Source organism: Cnephaeus nilssonii (genome assembly GCF_951640355.1).
Source record: "Cnephaeus nilssonii genome assembly, chromosome: 19".
NCBI lineage: Eukaryota > Metazoa > Chordata > Mammalia > Chiroptera > Vespertilionidae > Cnephaeus > Cnephaeus nilssonii.
This window is the reverse complement of record NC_137090.1, coordinates 29,552,845-29,568,736: the sequence shown is the minus strand read 5'-3', so window position 1 is coordinate 29,568,736 and position 15,892 is coordinate 29,552,845. Positions and strand designations below refer to the sequence as shown.

The 15,892-nt window shown below is 48.8% G+C and overlaps 1 protein-coding gene across 2 annotated transcripts in view; it reads left to right on the top strand.

The window, feature by feature from the left end:
• The window catches only part of ASIC2 (acid sensing ion channel subunit 2), a gene marked incomplete at its 5' end in the record, with an annotated part of 840,739 nt that overhangs the window by 765,475 nt on the left and 59,372 nt on the right, over positions 1-15,892 (top strand). For both annotated transcript variants that reach the window (XM_079799147.1, XM_079799146.1), the window contains one exon: positions 3,511-3,661. In XM_079799147.1, coding sequence (XP_079655273.1) covers positions 3,511-3,661 — 151 coding nt within the window. The remainder of the gene's footprint in view (positions 1-3,510; positions 3,662-15,892) is intronic.

The window sequence follows — 15,892 nt, the reverse complement described above, 5'->3', positions numbered from 1 at the left end:
ACTTTTATTTTCTCACTTAGTCCCTACACCCACACGGCCAGATTATCGTGCCCACTTTGCAGATGAGGAAAAGCAGAGGCTCAGGGATTGTCCATTTCTCTCCCTCAACTTCATGGGGCCATTCGTCTCTCAAGTGTCACGCGCCATGCAAAATGTTCACAATGGAGATGATAGTCGTGGCCCCTTTTTTATCTCAGGATCCCCCCATCACTCCTAGACATCCAGGTTGGAAACATGCACCATGAATTCTTACCAATTGATCCAACTAAGAGCAATTCTAGACTCTCAGCAGCCCTGCAAACCCAACCCCGCCAGCCACGACTGATCTGTCAGCAACCCGGGGCGCAGAGATGGGCCTGGGAGATTGGCAGGTCGGAAGAAGCAGCCTGCTCACCCAGCTGACAGTCTGGACTTAAATAAATTGTGGGTCTTGGCTGGGGGTGATAAGGTATAAATTCCAAGCGCGTGTTATCCTTACACATCATTATGCCCTGAGATGGGGAAGAGAGCTGCATCTTGTCCCAAGTTTGTAGCAAAACTGCACTGCGTATAAATAGCCCTCGGGCCTTTGATGTTGAGCAGAGAGGAAAATAATCCTCTCAGAAAAGCCGGGTGGAACAGAGGGCTCAGCGGGCGGGCAGGGAGGGGGCTGAATGAGGGTGCCCTGCTGGGTCTGAGCCCTTCTCCTGCCCCTACCAAGGTAAACTGTCTTGAGTTCCTGAAAGGATCATCCCCTCTAATACCTTCACAGAGAAGCACGCAAAAAAATGCTTCGGTAAAATTAAGTGGGAAGCTGAGAAGGCCAGAGCAGAGGAATGGAGAGGAGGTGTCAGCCTGAACTCCCGCCAGAACCAGGCCGGCCGCTGGCCAGCACCAAAGGGTGCCTCCCAGAGGTGGGCAAGAGGATGGGGCGTAGCAGCACCTTGGAGCCCATTCATTCGTTCATGTGACAAAACAGACACAGTCCCTGCTCTCTAGGAGCTTCCAGTTCTGTGTAAGACACGTCCAACTAATAATCAGTTGCATAGTTTGATATGTTTCTCTAAAGGAAAAAAGCAGGGGTGTGAGGTCGTATAGCAAGGAGCCCAGTTTAAATGGAGGCTGGGAGCCGGGGCTGGGTGCCTCCGGGGAGGTGGCATTTAATCCAAGGCTTGACACAAGTTGGCCAGGCAAAGGGTGTGCGGAGAACACTCTAGGCAAAAGAGACAGTACTGTATATAGGAAGGGCCCATGCCGGCGGGTGGGGGGGAGCTGGCTGCACATCCCAGGAGCTAAAGAGGCCTGTGTGTGTGACGCGTGAGAGAGGGGAGAGATGGAGCCCCTGCCGAGCCCTGGGAGGCCCAGTGAGGATTTGGGCCTTTATCTTAAATGCACCAGGAAGCCGCAGAAGGGTGTTAGGCCTCTTTATGGCGGTCCTGACTTGGTAAAGAACTTGGCTGTTGTAGATTGTCCCCGGCCGTCTCCCAGGCACGGCTGCAGTCACCTTCGAGCTCTCTGCCCTGCCACTCTGGTTGCCACCATCCCTCACCAGGCTCTCTTCTGCGTCAGTCCACACCTGGCAACTTTGTGCATTTGCCCCCCTCTCCCCCCCAGCACCCGCCCCCAGGAGCAGGGAGCAGGAAAGATGGGACTGACACTGAGGCACCTGCAGGAGCTGCCACCTGGGCCCAGGATGAGTGCCAGGCCTGGAAAGGGGCATCAAGGACCTGTCTGCTCCCTCCTCTATGGGGAAAGACTGATTCATGAGGCGCTGATGCTGCCAGCCCAGTGCCCGGCACAGAGCAGGCACTCAGGCATGACCCACTGAAGGTAGCAATGCCCTAGATCAGGGGTCCTCAAACTACGGCCCACGGGCCACATGTGGCCCGCCGAGGACATTTATCCGGCCCGCCGGGTGTTTTTGCCGCCGCTGCCTGTCCTGCTTAGCAGCCGACGTAGCAGTGTGCATAGGAATTTGTTCATAGTGTTTTTTTAAAACTATAGTCCGGCCCTCCAACGGTCTGAGGGACAGTGAACTGGCCCCCTGTTTAACAAGTTTGAGGACCCCTGCCCTAGATCCTCCATCTCCTCTTGCAAGTGGGGAAACTGAGGGAGGCTGGTATAAAGGAAGGATCGGGTTGAACTAGGAGTCCGTGTCCCAGATGGATACGTCCTTGCTGCATAGCCTTGGGCAGGTCACTCCCTCTCTCCCAGGTCTCCCATTTCCTCACCTGTGAAGTCAGACGAGTGGGCGAGATCATCTCTAAGTCCCCTTTTAGCCCTCATACCTGGTCCTCACCCTCAGAAGCTCAAAGCGGGTCGGTTCCTTTATCAGTGCCACACAGCATGTCTGTCGCAGGGCCGGGAGCATAAGTGACTCCAGGAGTAGACAGCATATTCTAACCCCAGCCCGATATTCTGAAGTTCAAGTGGCAGATGGAGGAGGAGTGGGGGCTAGGATTTCCGGTGATCTGGTGCTAAGCTGGAGTGTACTTCTACTTACAAATCCCGTTAGATAGACAGGAAAATTCATATTATGAACCATTTTGGAACCAAAGAGGTTATTGGTGGGTCTACAAAGAAAACCTCTATTGGAGCACCCCCGAGGTCACTCTGGGTGCGTTCAACCCAGCAGTGGACGTGCGCACTACAAAATGTTCTCGTCCATTCATCATAGGGGTCCCTAAGAGCATCTCTCTGGGGGACAAGTTCGTTAGCCAAGTTCAGTGGCTACATACAGTAATGATGATAAAGCTCAGTTCTTTGAAAAATCATGTTCCGGCTGTCTCCACCATGGAGCCGAGAGAGTAGGGCCTGTCTGTTTTGAAATAGTTCATCTGCCAGGGAGGGACTCGGAGCCAATTCGTTCAGCGGAGAAACATGTGGAATCTGTTGTTTGGCTGATCCTTCCTATAGATTGTGAAGGCGGGTGGTAGGGCTTGTGCTTCTTTGCCATCCCCAAATCCTTGCTCATAGTAGGGCCACATGCATGTGACAGAAAAAGCCAGGCAGAAAGGAAGAGAATATGACCCCTTGGCAGGTAGTGATGCTATTTCCAGGAATAAGAATGCGGGGGGACCATGATTGGGGAGGGGGAGCCAGAGGAAGATTTGTTCCCACTGGGACATGTGAGTGTCCAGGGTCTGTGGTCCCCCAGAGGTCGTGCTTATTAGGCAGTGGGATCAGTGTGTCTGGAGTCCAGGAAAGATCTAAGGGCCAGAGGTGCGGATTGGAAGGTTAAGAGCTGACTACCAGTGTGGACAGAAGGGGCATTCAGAGGGAGAAGAGACCAGATCCTATTGCCACAAACCCAGAGGGTGTCCAGATTTGTTCTTTCCTGCAAGAATCCCATGTGGCAAAAGTCAGGCCATTAGTCAGGGTGAGGAATCCTTGGTCCCTGACTGGGGTTGATGGTGATGGGCTGTGGGGACTCGGGCCTGTTGTTGGATTTCTGGGGTCTCACCTGTCTCTGGAGCCCAGTCTGAAGTCACCCATGTGCTTCTCTCTCTCTCTCTCTCTTCTCTCCTTCAGGTGTTTACAAAATATGGGAAGTGTTACATGTTTAACTCAGGCGAGGATGGCAAACCTCTGCTCACCACGGTCAAGGGGGGGACAGGCAACGGGCTGGAGATCATGCTGGACATTCAGCAAGATGAGTACCTGCCCATCTGGGGAGAGACAGGTGAGCTGGGCACATGGACCTGGGCAGTGGGGGATGGCGGAGGGGAGCAGGACTTTGAAAGACCGGTTTGCTTCAGGTGGACTGTCTTGGCCCACCTATGAAGGACTGATCTCTGCCAAGGGGTTGGTGGCATGCCGGTGAGTGGTAGGGATGCCCCTGGCATGGGCTGGGATGAGTTTCTTTGGATTTCACAGATGGGAGAGGGGTAGATGATGGGAGTGTTGGAAAGCAGGTAAGGTGAGAAGTGGTGTTGGGAGGGGGCATGGAGGAAGGTTTGAGTCAACAAGTATGGTTGGGAGGTGACTGGATAGAGCAGCCCCTCCTTCTCCCAGTCATATTGAATTTCCGACCCAGCCAGGAGGCCCAATGGGAAAGAAAGCAGACTTCTTTCTCTGGAAGAAGGTGGAGGGGCTGTGCAGTGTTGGACATCCAAAGCATAGGGACTCAGGGGCCCGGCACCACGCCTGTGGGAACCCCTGGGGGCCTATGTGTGTATAGGTTTCAAAGCTTTATTCATTCATTTAGTCAACAAATAATTCATTTACCATATATACTACCTCAGGCTTTGCACCAAAGTCAGGACATTAAGGTGAAAAAGACTGACTCCTTGATCACAAACTGGAAGAGGAGACACACTATGGTAGTCCATTGTGACCCCAGTGTTGCTGGTGCTGTGGCCGCCACCTGGACGGGGGAGGTGGGAGGGTTGGGGGAGGAGAGGAAGGTTCAGGGAAAGCACCCTAGAGCATGCAGCATCTGAACGGGGTCTTGGGATTGTCCTGGGTTCTCATAAGAGGGGTGTAGTCAGAGGGGGCGATGTGAAGGCAGAAGCAGACATGGAGTGATGCAGCCAGTAGCCCAGGGATGCTGGCCTCACCTGGAATTCCACCAGGTGGAGAAAGTAAAGAGGTGCCCAGGAGTGGGCCTGTGGATGTAAAAGAGACCCAAATAAGACTGATGCTGTGTTCAGGGCATAAAGGTTAGGAGTGGGGAAGGGGCTCCCAGGATGGGCCTGAGGAGGGGCCACAAGGAAGGGTGGAGGGGAGAGAAGACCCCAGCATGAGGGAGGCCCGGGCCCTCAGGTTCGAGCTGAGGAGTGGGGCGGGCGGGGCAGGGGGGGACATGGAGGCCAAGCAGCCCAAGCAGCCCAGGCCCCACTTCCCGCAGCCCCCACCCTGTGATTCCTGCAGCCGATCCTTCCCATGCCCGGGCCTTCCAGGCTTCTGAGGCAGCAAAGGCTCCCACCCCAGGGCTGACTCACCACAGTTCGGAGCTCTCTCCCCACCACCATGCTCTCCCTTCCTCCCGGCATCCTCGCTTGAGCGCCCTGCTGGGGAGAGCTGAGTGTGGCCACTCACCTCACACTGGTTAGTTCTCCTGCTCCTTCCACTGAAAGGTACAATGGCCACCACACGGCCACCACACACGTCATTCCAGGTACGCCTCCTGGCAGCTCCCCCTGCTCCAGGCCTCCAAACCCCGCCTGCTGTTGCTCAGGGGTACTTAGTCAATCCCGCCCACTCTTCTACATGCAGTGCCCCTCCCCTCCGGCAGGGGGATGGAAGTGTGTGTTCCCACTGAGCTCTGACTGACAACCAGCGGAGCCCGGCTCTCCAGAACACCCTGGAGGCCAGCCTGCCTGCGTCTGGTAGCCCTGGGTCCTGGGAGCTGGATCCTGGTCCAGAGAGAGATGCTGCCTTGTAAATACCAGGACATATTTGCTTATTGAATTTCCTGTGGAAAAGGAGAGAAATGAGGACATAAAAGTGAGTCCTACTCCCAAGGTGGGTGACGCGGCCAGGCCTAGCTCACCTCGGACACAGGAGTCAGCCCCGTCCTGCCTCGCCGAGCCGCACAGCCCCACAGATAATACCTTGGTTCTTTGGCACTCCTGCCTCCTCTCAATCCCCGGAGAAAGGAGCCTAAGTCCGCACAGGAGATATTGGGGTGGTGATTGAGGGATTATTGGGAATATGTCTGCAGAGGGAGTGGCCACCTAGGGCTTGATGACAGAGGCAGGGTCGTGGGGCGGGAAAGTAGCATCAGAGAGACAGACCCGGGGTCCACCCTGCAGCTCTCCCGTTGCTCCCGGTGTGGCTGAGGATGCGGGAGTGAGCCTCAGTGACCTCATCCGTAAAGTAGAGATCAGTAAAGCAAACAGAACCCATCCCCTTGACAAGATGGCTGAAGGACCAAATGTGAGCTCTCGGCCCAGTGTGAACAGCGGAAGCATGATCATGACGACCTGTAGCTGGGGGGACAGTCACATGGCCCGAGAGGCAGAGAGCATCACCAATGTCTCGCAGCTGTAACGGGGCGTACTCCACCACAACATCTGGGCATCTCATCTGCTCAAAGCAGTCTCTGCTAATTCTTGCCCTGCCTTGAGGACAGCTTCATCTCTCAGCAGTTTAAGGAAGCAGTGGGGGAACCACCCCTCTGGGTGTAATTCTGGCATAGGAGAGTCCTTGGGCACCCATAGGTAAATTAGGAAAAGGCACCCCCAGGGCGTTGAACCAGCCCAGTGGGCTCATGCTTAGCGAATAGGGTGACTATGAAAAGTATCAAAAGTGCCCTTTTCTCTGGGCTGACAGCACCCTGCACAAGGATGCCCCTTGGCCAAACCTCCTTGCATGGGGCACCCTGGAAATATGCCCTTTTAAAGAGGGCAGGCTCCATCACACGTGGGCCTAGTCAGTGTGCCCCCAGGTGGGCCCTGTGGAATGTGAGGCCATTGGGATAGAACGAGCTCCAAGAAACTCTGGGGCCCTGACCGGTTTGGCTCAGTGGATAGAGCATCGGCCTGGGGACTGAAGGGTCCCGGGTTCGATTCCGGTCAAGGGCATGTACCTTGGTTGCGGGCACATCCCCAGTAGGGGGTGTGCAAGAGGCAGCTGATCGATGTTTCTCTCTCATCGATGTTTCTAACTCTCTATCCCTCTCCCTTCCTCTCTGTAAAAAATCAATAAAATAAAAAAAAAAAAAAAAAAAAAAAAAAGAAACTCTGGGAAACTCTGGTTAGACAAGGCAAACACAGGTATGTGTTGCAGGAAGACTTTCAGACGCTCCCAGGACTCCTCCGAGATAGCAGTATCGCATGCCGCATTTATTTCCCAGATGCCTTTGAGTGGAAACCTCTTTTCTCGTGGAGGAGCTCACAAAATAGAAAAAGGACCAGAAAGCTGTCCTAGACTGTGGACATGTGGCTTTCATGGCCAGCATTGTCTAAAGGAAATTAAACCGAAGGCAGGTGGGAGGTTGTTAAAAGTGAAACTCTGTGTAGATGCCTCGGAGAAACTTCAAAGAAACTTCGGCAGTGGGTTATCTAAGATGCACATGAGAGAAACCAGATTCAAACGAGCTTAGGCATAAAAGGAATTGTGTTGCCCCAGAATCCAAGGCAAACTTCAACAACCAAACAGCGGGAGGGCAAGGAGGCAAATTCTGAAACAACTGGACCTGGAAGGGAGGGCTCAGGCCCCCTCCCATCTCTCCCTCCTTCTCTGGCCTCTCCTCTCTCTGAATCCCTCATTTCTCTCTCACCAGAGACAGGCTTTTTTCACACTTTTTTTTTCACACATGGTTCCCAGTAGTTTTACATTTTACACACCCTACCACCAGCAAGAGACTGTTCTGAGTCTCACTGATCCCCTATTTAAAAACAAAACAAAACAAAAAAAACAGGGGAGAGAATCATTGGTCCAGCTCAGTCTGATGCCTGCCCCTGGACCAATCAGTGACCAGGGAATGAATTCATGGAAGGACATGAGAGCCCTAAGGAAGCTAGGGAGATAATAGCTGAAAGGAGTTCCCACAAGAGATTGTCTCACGAATGGCCATGCTGGGGGAGGTAGGGATCAGGGTGAGGGTGAGGGGTGGGAGTGAGTTACACCTGAGGAAACTAGAATCAGTGTACAAGGAGCTCTATTTTTTTTAATAAACTTCTTTTTTTTTCTTTGTTTAACTAATTTTTAGAGAGGAAGAGAGAGAGAAACATTGATTTGTAGTTTTACTTATTTATGCATTCATTGGTTTAATCTTGTATGTGTCCCTGACCAGGGATCGAACCCGAAACCTTGGCGTATCTTCCCAATGCTCTAATCAATTGAGTTACCTGCCCAGGTCCTTCACAGTGAGCTCTTTAGTGAACTCAATTTCTGGATAGATAGGCTCCAATAGGGCCCCTCCCTTTCTCGTCTCCCTCTATCCTTCATTCACCCCTTGGCAAAATATATTTTTATCAAATATTATCTCCTTGTTTTCTCCAAATCCTAGTATTGTAGAAAAATGAATTTGCTATTATATGTTTAAACAAAGGTGTGACTTTCAGAGTCTATGCTCTAATAGAGGTATATATCTGCCCCCTTATTGTTCCCCTCTGTCTCATCACCTCCTATTTCGCCCCTTGTTCACTTGGGTCTAGCCACACTGGCTTTCCTGTGGCTTCTGGGACATTCCAGGAACACTGTCACTTTAAGGCATCTGCATTCTCCATTCCTTCCGCCTAGAATTCTCTTCGCTCAGACCCATGTGGCTAATTGCCTCATCTCCATCAAGTCTTTGCTCAGTGAGGCCTACCTTGACCGCCTTATTTAAAATTGCACTCCACCCCACTCCTCGCCTCTCTTCATCTGCTCTGCCTCCTTTTCTCTATGGCATGTGTCACCTTCAAGTATACCATATGATTTACTTATTTTTTCTTGTCTCTCCCCTTTTACTGAAACATATGCTCTAGAGGTTAGATATCTTGGATGTCTGGCTCACTTACATATACCAAGTTAATAAATATATATTTTGTTGAGATAGAAAAAAATTGCTATGCACACTGATAGGGCCAGAATGAGGGAGACACTAACTTTAATGAGGAGCTACTATGTGCCATGAATAATCTGTCTCATGAATCCTCCCAATTACCCTGCTGCCAAGGGTTATAATCTCTTGAAAGACAGAGAAACTGGAGCCCAGAGAGGTTGCATAAGCTTCCTAAGAACACACAACTCGTTAAGTAGTCAAACCAAGCGGAAAATCCACTTGTGAACCCAAAGGCAATTCTCCTCTCACTACATTCCTTTCATGTTCAAAATGTGATTATAAAGGCACTCCTGTGAAAGTAGCTCAGGGGAAGAAAAGGTTCAGTGACACCTCTGAAGAGAGAATGGCCTATAATGATAGGCCTGCTGATGTTCTTTTCTGTTTTGTTCTGTGTTTTGTTTTTGCCTTTTGCAATAGCAGAATCCTTGTGTTGAGCAAACGCTTTAGCACAGCCTCAATATATAAAACAGAAGAAGGCAGAGCCACTCCAGTTCAACTGGAGGTGGGAGCCCGGTTTGATTTCTCCATGGTCACTGCGGTTGGCCAACCGTGGGACATTCCCTAAGCAAAAGCCCAGGGCTCCGAGGATCCCAGAGTGAAAACCATTGGACAGACTGAGTTATTGGGATGCAAGCAGAGTTGGTTGGTTCTGTGGCTGTGTACCTCACAGAGAACACCTCGCAGCATCTTTCCCCCTTCCCCCCCCCCGATGGTGAAGGGAGCCCATGACGTGTCTGCTGAGCCAGAGCCTCGGGGAGGTTGACGGTCTAGACTTCTGGTTGAACGTGGTGGGTTGGACATCAGTGTTTATGGACAATCCCTCCCCAGACTCACCTAAATGGCAAGGAAGCATTCATTTTTTAAGGGCAAAGTGGATGGGGGAGGAGATTACAGTAGATGTCAGCAAATGTGTAGAAGATGGGAAGCAGATGGTATCTGGCTCACAGAGCCGACGAGGCTGGCGATAACAGTCGGCCCTGGGAAACCAACTAAAGCCAATCAATTCTCAGCATAGAAGCTCAAGCAAGGATCAGGGGTTGGAGGCATCAGATTCTCCTGAAGATAGGGATGAGCGTTGGAGTTAAAATTGGGAGGATTAATTTAAAATCCGTAAGAGAAGCTGTTAAGTCCTCCAGATATCCTCCCGTGGCCCAAAGCAGCTGGACAAATCTCTCTCCACCTGGAGCTGAAAATAAGCTTGAAACAGGCGGGCTCTGGGTTTGGGGAAACTGGGCCAAGCTGAGGGCATGAGTGAGGTGCTGTACAGAAAACAGGGAGATGAGCTGAAATTCGGCTTACTGAGTAGTGAGACCTCCAGCCAGGCTAATGTACCCCCACCCCCAAATGGGATTCTGGGGGAATCCCTTCCTAGAGACACTAACAAGCTCAAGAGAAATGACCCCCACAGAGTGGCAGTCAGGAATCTCCAAACAAAACGGCCTGGTTAGCTCACTCCAGAGTGAGGCCCTTGGTAAGTCCTCCCACACATAGGGAATGGCTGCAGCTTTGAAGTACCTCTTCACTATGGACAGCCAAAAAGCCAGGGGACGGGTCTAAAACAAACCACATAACAAAGAAACTTTGAGGAAATAGAGATAATAGTTAATGGCACAAGCTGTAGAGCCAGACGAGAGCCTGGGTTCAAATCCCGGCTATACAATTTACCAGCTGTGTAACCTTGGGCAAGTTACTTAACTTCTCTGGGCTTCATTTCCATCACCTGTAAAATGGCAATAAGATTATTATCTGCTCTGTAATGTTGTGAGGAAGATTGAAATAAGTTAGTATTTGTCAAGTACTAAGAAAAGTGTCTTCATAATAGTAGGCACTGTGTGTTTGGTAAATGAAAAACATAAATGCAGGGAACAGAAAGAACATCAAACTGTTTTAATTAAAATTCTCAAGAGATAAGAGATGGTACTGCATCCATAAACATGAGCTATTAAATAGGATGCCATTAAAAAGTAACATTCAAAAAAAGAAGTTTTAAAAACTTAAAATTAAAAATATGATTGCAAACATTTTTTTTCAAACTCACAGAAGGATTAAAATTGAGGAAATCTCCTGAAAAGTAAGACAAACAAATGGAAAATGGGAGGAGAAAAAATATGAAAATGAGAGGGTAAATCTAAGAAGTCCAACCTCCTACTATTAAGAGTTCTAGAATAACAAAACTGAGAGATGGAGGAGAGGATGTTGCCAAAGAAATAACATAAGAAAAATTCCCAGCTGAAGTACGTGATTTTCCATATCAAAAGCATTCACCTGTCTGCAGTAAGTGGCGAAACAAGTCCTGTCTGCAATAAGTAGCAAAACAATCAGTCTAAGATGCATCCTTGAAAAATTCAGGCTAACAGAGATCAACAGAAACCCTTAAAAGTTTCTGGAAAGAAAAAAGCAAGTCACATGCCTAGGATCTAGAATCAGAATGGCCTGGGACTTCCCAACAGAGTTTAAGCCAGAAGACAATAGCACAATGCTTTCAAATTGGGGGTGGGGGAAAGGGAGGAGGACTTGCTTTTCTAGGGTATAATTTTTTTTAATTTAAGTATAGTTGGGAATATATAATATTGTATTAGTTATATTAGTTTCAGGTGTACAATATAGTGAATCAGCATTTTTATACCTTACATTGTGCCCCCTCCATTCTAGTAATCATCTGTCACCATGGAAACTTAGCACAGTATTACTGACTATATTCCCCTTTATCTCTTTCCCCCATTCCTCCACCCTCCTCCCTTCTGATAACCATCCCTTTGCTCTGTTTCTGTGAGTGTGTTTTTGTTTTGGTTTGTTCATTTGTTTTCTCTTCTTATATTCCACATATAAGTGTCCTTCCCTGTTTGACTTATTTCACTTAGCATAATATCCTCTAGGTTCATCCATGTTGTCAAAAATGGCAAGGTTTCATTCCTTTTTATTGCTGCGTAATATTTCACTGTGTATATATACCATATCTTCTTTATCCATTCATCTATCAATGGACACCTAGGTTTCTTTCATATCTTGGCTTTTGTAAATAACACTGCCATGAACATGGGGTGCACATATCTTTTCAAATTAGTGTTTTTGTTTTCTTCAGATAAATATCCAGAAGTGGAATTGCTGGGTCATATGGTAGATCCGATCTTTAGTTTTTGAGTAATTTCCATACTGTTTTCCATCATTGCTGCACCAATTTGCAGTCCCACCACCGGTGCACACCCTCGCCAGCACATGTTACTTGCTGACTTTTTTATAATAACCATTCTGACTGGTGTGAGGTCGTATCTCATTTGCATTTCCCGGATGAGCTAGCATAGAATTCTATATCCAGCAAGCTACCAGTGAAGTGTGAAGGTAGAATTTCGTTTCAAATATATTCCAATATTCAAACATATTTAAATATATTCACAAATATACTTTTTGATGAGAACATTTACGTTCTGCTCTCTTAGCAAATTTCAATTATACAGTACAGTGTTAGCAACTACAGACATCATGTTTCACATTAGATCCTCTGATCTTATTCACTTTCTCACTGAAAGTTTGTACCTTGTATCAGCCTCTCCCTACTTCCTTCTTTCTCCCTCTTTCTCCCCAGCCCCTTACAACCACTTTTCTATGCTCTGTTTCTGAGTTTGACTTTTTCTTTGTCATTTCTGTGACACGATACCTCGCAAGCCAAACAAAGAGAAAGAAACGGTAAAAACAAAATAGTTACATAAGAAAGAAAGAAACAGCAGAATCTATCACAAAGCTGGGGGGATGGTCACAGTCATAATCATGTAAGAGCTGGACACAGACTTAAAAGAAATATCATAAAACGATGTACAGGAAGGTAAAAGGAAAGTAAACATGGCGGGACACTTCAGGTAAGAAGCCTACATCCTCATCTCCACGGTAGGACTTCAATAGAGAATATATAAACATTTTAGGAACCAGGACATAACTGTCAAGCGGTTGATGTCCATGAACATCTGAAAGGAGATCCCAGAAGGAACAGCTGCACTCGTGGGGAGAGGTGGAGCAGGGCACGGCTCTTTGTCATTGGTGGTCTTGTGGTCCATTTGGCTTGTAAAATTATGCACATGTATTGCTATGATAAAAATTAAATTTAAAATAATCATGAATTTTCCACGTAGCTGGAAGGCCTGAGCAACTATCAAGGGTAGTCCATTCCCTTTTCCCCATCACAGCAAGAGCGGATACAGATGGTTGCTATGGTTTCTCCAACAACTGCTCCCGGGGAAAACTCTGGCCTTCACGCCTGGTGCTGAGGGCCTCCCTAGAAGTACAGCTGCAGGCTGTGACCTGAACTTGGAGAGTCCTGAGCACAGGGCCACGCAGCAGAGCAGCCCTGTGCTGGATGGTGGGTCTCTGCAGGTGCCCGGAGAAACGATGCTGTAAGTCAGAAGCCCCACTGGAGTCAGCATCCCTTGCACAGACAGAAGAAACCTGGCTTGCATCATTTCGAGAAGACCTGCTAAGTGCTAGGCAGAAAATATATGTGCTCCATTTAAAACTCCCAGCCAGGCCTCAGCTGATTTTGTCTCAGTGGATAGGGCATCAGCCAGCAGACTAAAGGGTCCTGGGTTCGATTCCAGTCAAGGGCACATACCGGTTGCGGCTTGATCCCTGGCCCTGGTCAGGGCACATGCCGGAAGCAACCAATTGATTTGTCTCTCTACATTGATATTTCTCTCCGTTTCTCTCCCTCCCTTCTACTCTCTCTAAAAATCGGTGGAAAAATATCCTCAGGTGAGGATTAACAAAAATTAAATAAAAATAAATAAAAAATAAAACTCCCAGCCAGGCAGGTGAAAGGCTGAGGGGAACATCTCAGAGGTGGGTGAAACAGACCCACCTCAGCATTCATGTCTGCCTCGCCAGTAAATCGCCAAGAGCACCTACTGTGTGCCAGGCACACAGGGATACAGATAAAAAGGCCCAGGCCAGGCTTTCAGATTGTTCACCATCTAGGGACCATGTTGAGGCTCCATTTATGTAGCAGATGGATGTTCATTGATCCAGTAGCCCTCATGTAAAGTGCCTAAGGAGTGCCAGGCACTCACAGTCTGGTCAGGGGACATGTGAACAATTAAATGCCATCAAGTGCTATGACAGATAGAGAAGAGATGGAGCATGGAGGAGGGGACAGTAGGTTATGGAAGGGAGGAAAGGGTATCTTGGGGGAGGCTTCAGAGGGGAGATGACCTTTACTCTTAGTCTCAGGCCTGTTTCCCAGGTGGCTAGGCAGTTGTGGGAATTAGAGAAGGAGTAGGCCGTGGCAGGCAAGATGCCAGGGAGAGAGAGGGGAGTCAGGAGCGAAGGCCAAGAACATCCCAGGGCGTCCTGCAGTGGCTGGATCTCAGGATGGGCCCCAGGGCTGCAGAGGTCGGCAGAGGCCAGATCACCACGGCCCTCATGGGATCTGCTAACACACAGATGTTCTCCTGTGAGTCCTACCCAGAGTGTGGTCCTCCAACCAGCAGCATTGTTGCCCCCTGGGAGCTTGTCAGAAATGCAGACTCTCAGGCCCCGCCCAGAATCTGCACTGTAACCACTGGTCTCCAGGTGGCTCACATCCTAGCATGGGAAGCTCTGAGCTGGACCACTGTTTCCACCCCTTGGAAATACAATGACTTTTTAACATCTGGATATTTCTCCCACATCACCTCCACACGAACACTGCCACGCTTCTTTATATTCATTGACTGAGAAAATAGTAACAAGAAGTCGCTATGAGTTCGGTAATGCTTTGAATGATTTTGGATTCTATAATCACATCGCCATCTATCTACGCGATCTGTTCGGCCATCTGGTTATTTATACCTAATTCCCGCCACCGGTGTGTGTGAACAGGGTTTTTATGAATAGAATCTTAATCATCCACCAACTTCCCCTATAATGTCAGAGACAGGACTCTCCCTGGCGGCTTTTCAAGGGTGGTGCCTCCTGCATGCCAGTCGTCCACCCGGTCTTATCAGCCTTCTTCACAAGTAATTTATAATCTCTGAGCCTGAATACACCGGGAAAACTCATTTAAAGAATCCTTGGAATAAATCTTTCTGTAATGAGAGCAGACCCAACTCCACCCGGGTTGCCTTCACTAATGTATGTTTTATAAATATTGCATTTGAGAGGCGTGTGTTACGTGTAGCCACTCTTCTCTGTTGCATAGCTAAGTCCTGACATCAACTGTCCCCTTCCCCAACCCGGGTACATCACTCCGCAGTACATAAGATGCTTCGCCAGCATTCTATCTTCTGGTCCTTATACATACACTCTTAAGACATAGACAGAGCAGTTGTTCATTAACAGATTAGCCCATTTAACAGATGTGGTAAGCAAGCCTCTGGACAATGAATGACTCTCCCAAGATCCCATGGCTAGGAAGTATTGGAACTCAGGCTTCCATTCATATCTTCTGATTTGGTCCTTGACTCTTTCCACCAAGAGCTAGTGTTGCTTAAAAATTAAAACAGAGCCCAGCCCCCATTGTTGAGCATCAACCTTTGAACCAGAAGGTCACAGTTCGATTCCCGGTTAGGGCACATGCCCAGGTTGCGGGCTCGATCCCCAGTAAGGGGCCTGCAGGAGGCAGCCGATCAATAATCCTCTCTCGTCATTGATGTTAATATCTCTCTCTCTCTCCCTTCCTCTCTGAAATCAATTTAAAAAAAAATATTTTAAAGAAAATTAAAGAAAAAGGAAAGGGTTGCCTTGGGCAGCACTTGGTATAACGGAGGGTAGCATGTTTTTGCTGCAGCGTGTCCTAGGGCCTTTAAAATGTTACTGTGCTTTGAGGTTCTGCAGGAGGGGCTGGGGTTTGCAGCCCTCACCCAACTTTCGTAGCCATTTGATAACATCTGGATCAGGAGCTGTTGGTGCGAACACTCAGCTACACCGAGATGCTGCCCGGAACAGACATAATTGCATCCCATCCAGCATGGGGACACCATGTTGATTTTATTTCTTCCAGAAGCTCTTCTGGCGTCTAAATGGCACCTGTGGGCAATCAAGCGTGAGCGTGCCCATCTCTGTGCCGGGTTCGGGTGTTCTTACCTAGGCATGCTGCTCAGCTGGGCCTGTCCGGCAGGGGAGGGGTGGACAGGGAGATTAAGACACATACCGCCCAGTTTGAGCCAGGCAGCGATGTGTGGATTCTTTGGTGGTCTTTAGAAAATCCAGCCTCTTCTGAATTGATGTGAGCGCTGAACAGCATGTCTTTTGTTCAGAAATCTCTTTTTCAGGAAATTCAAATGAGAGGCAGTGAGGTTCAGCAACTGGTGATGATCCCCAGCTCACAGAATGTTAGAGCTGAAAACAAACAGAGATAGCGCACCTTCATTTTAGCAAAGAGGACAGAGAGGCAGTATAATGTATCCGAAGTCACACAGCTTTTAAGCAGTGGGCTGTGAACCAAACCCAGAGCTG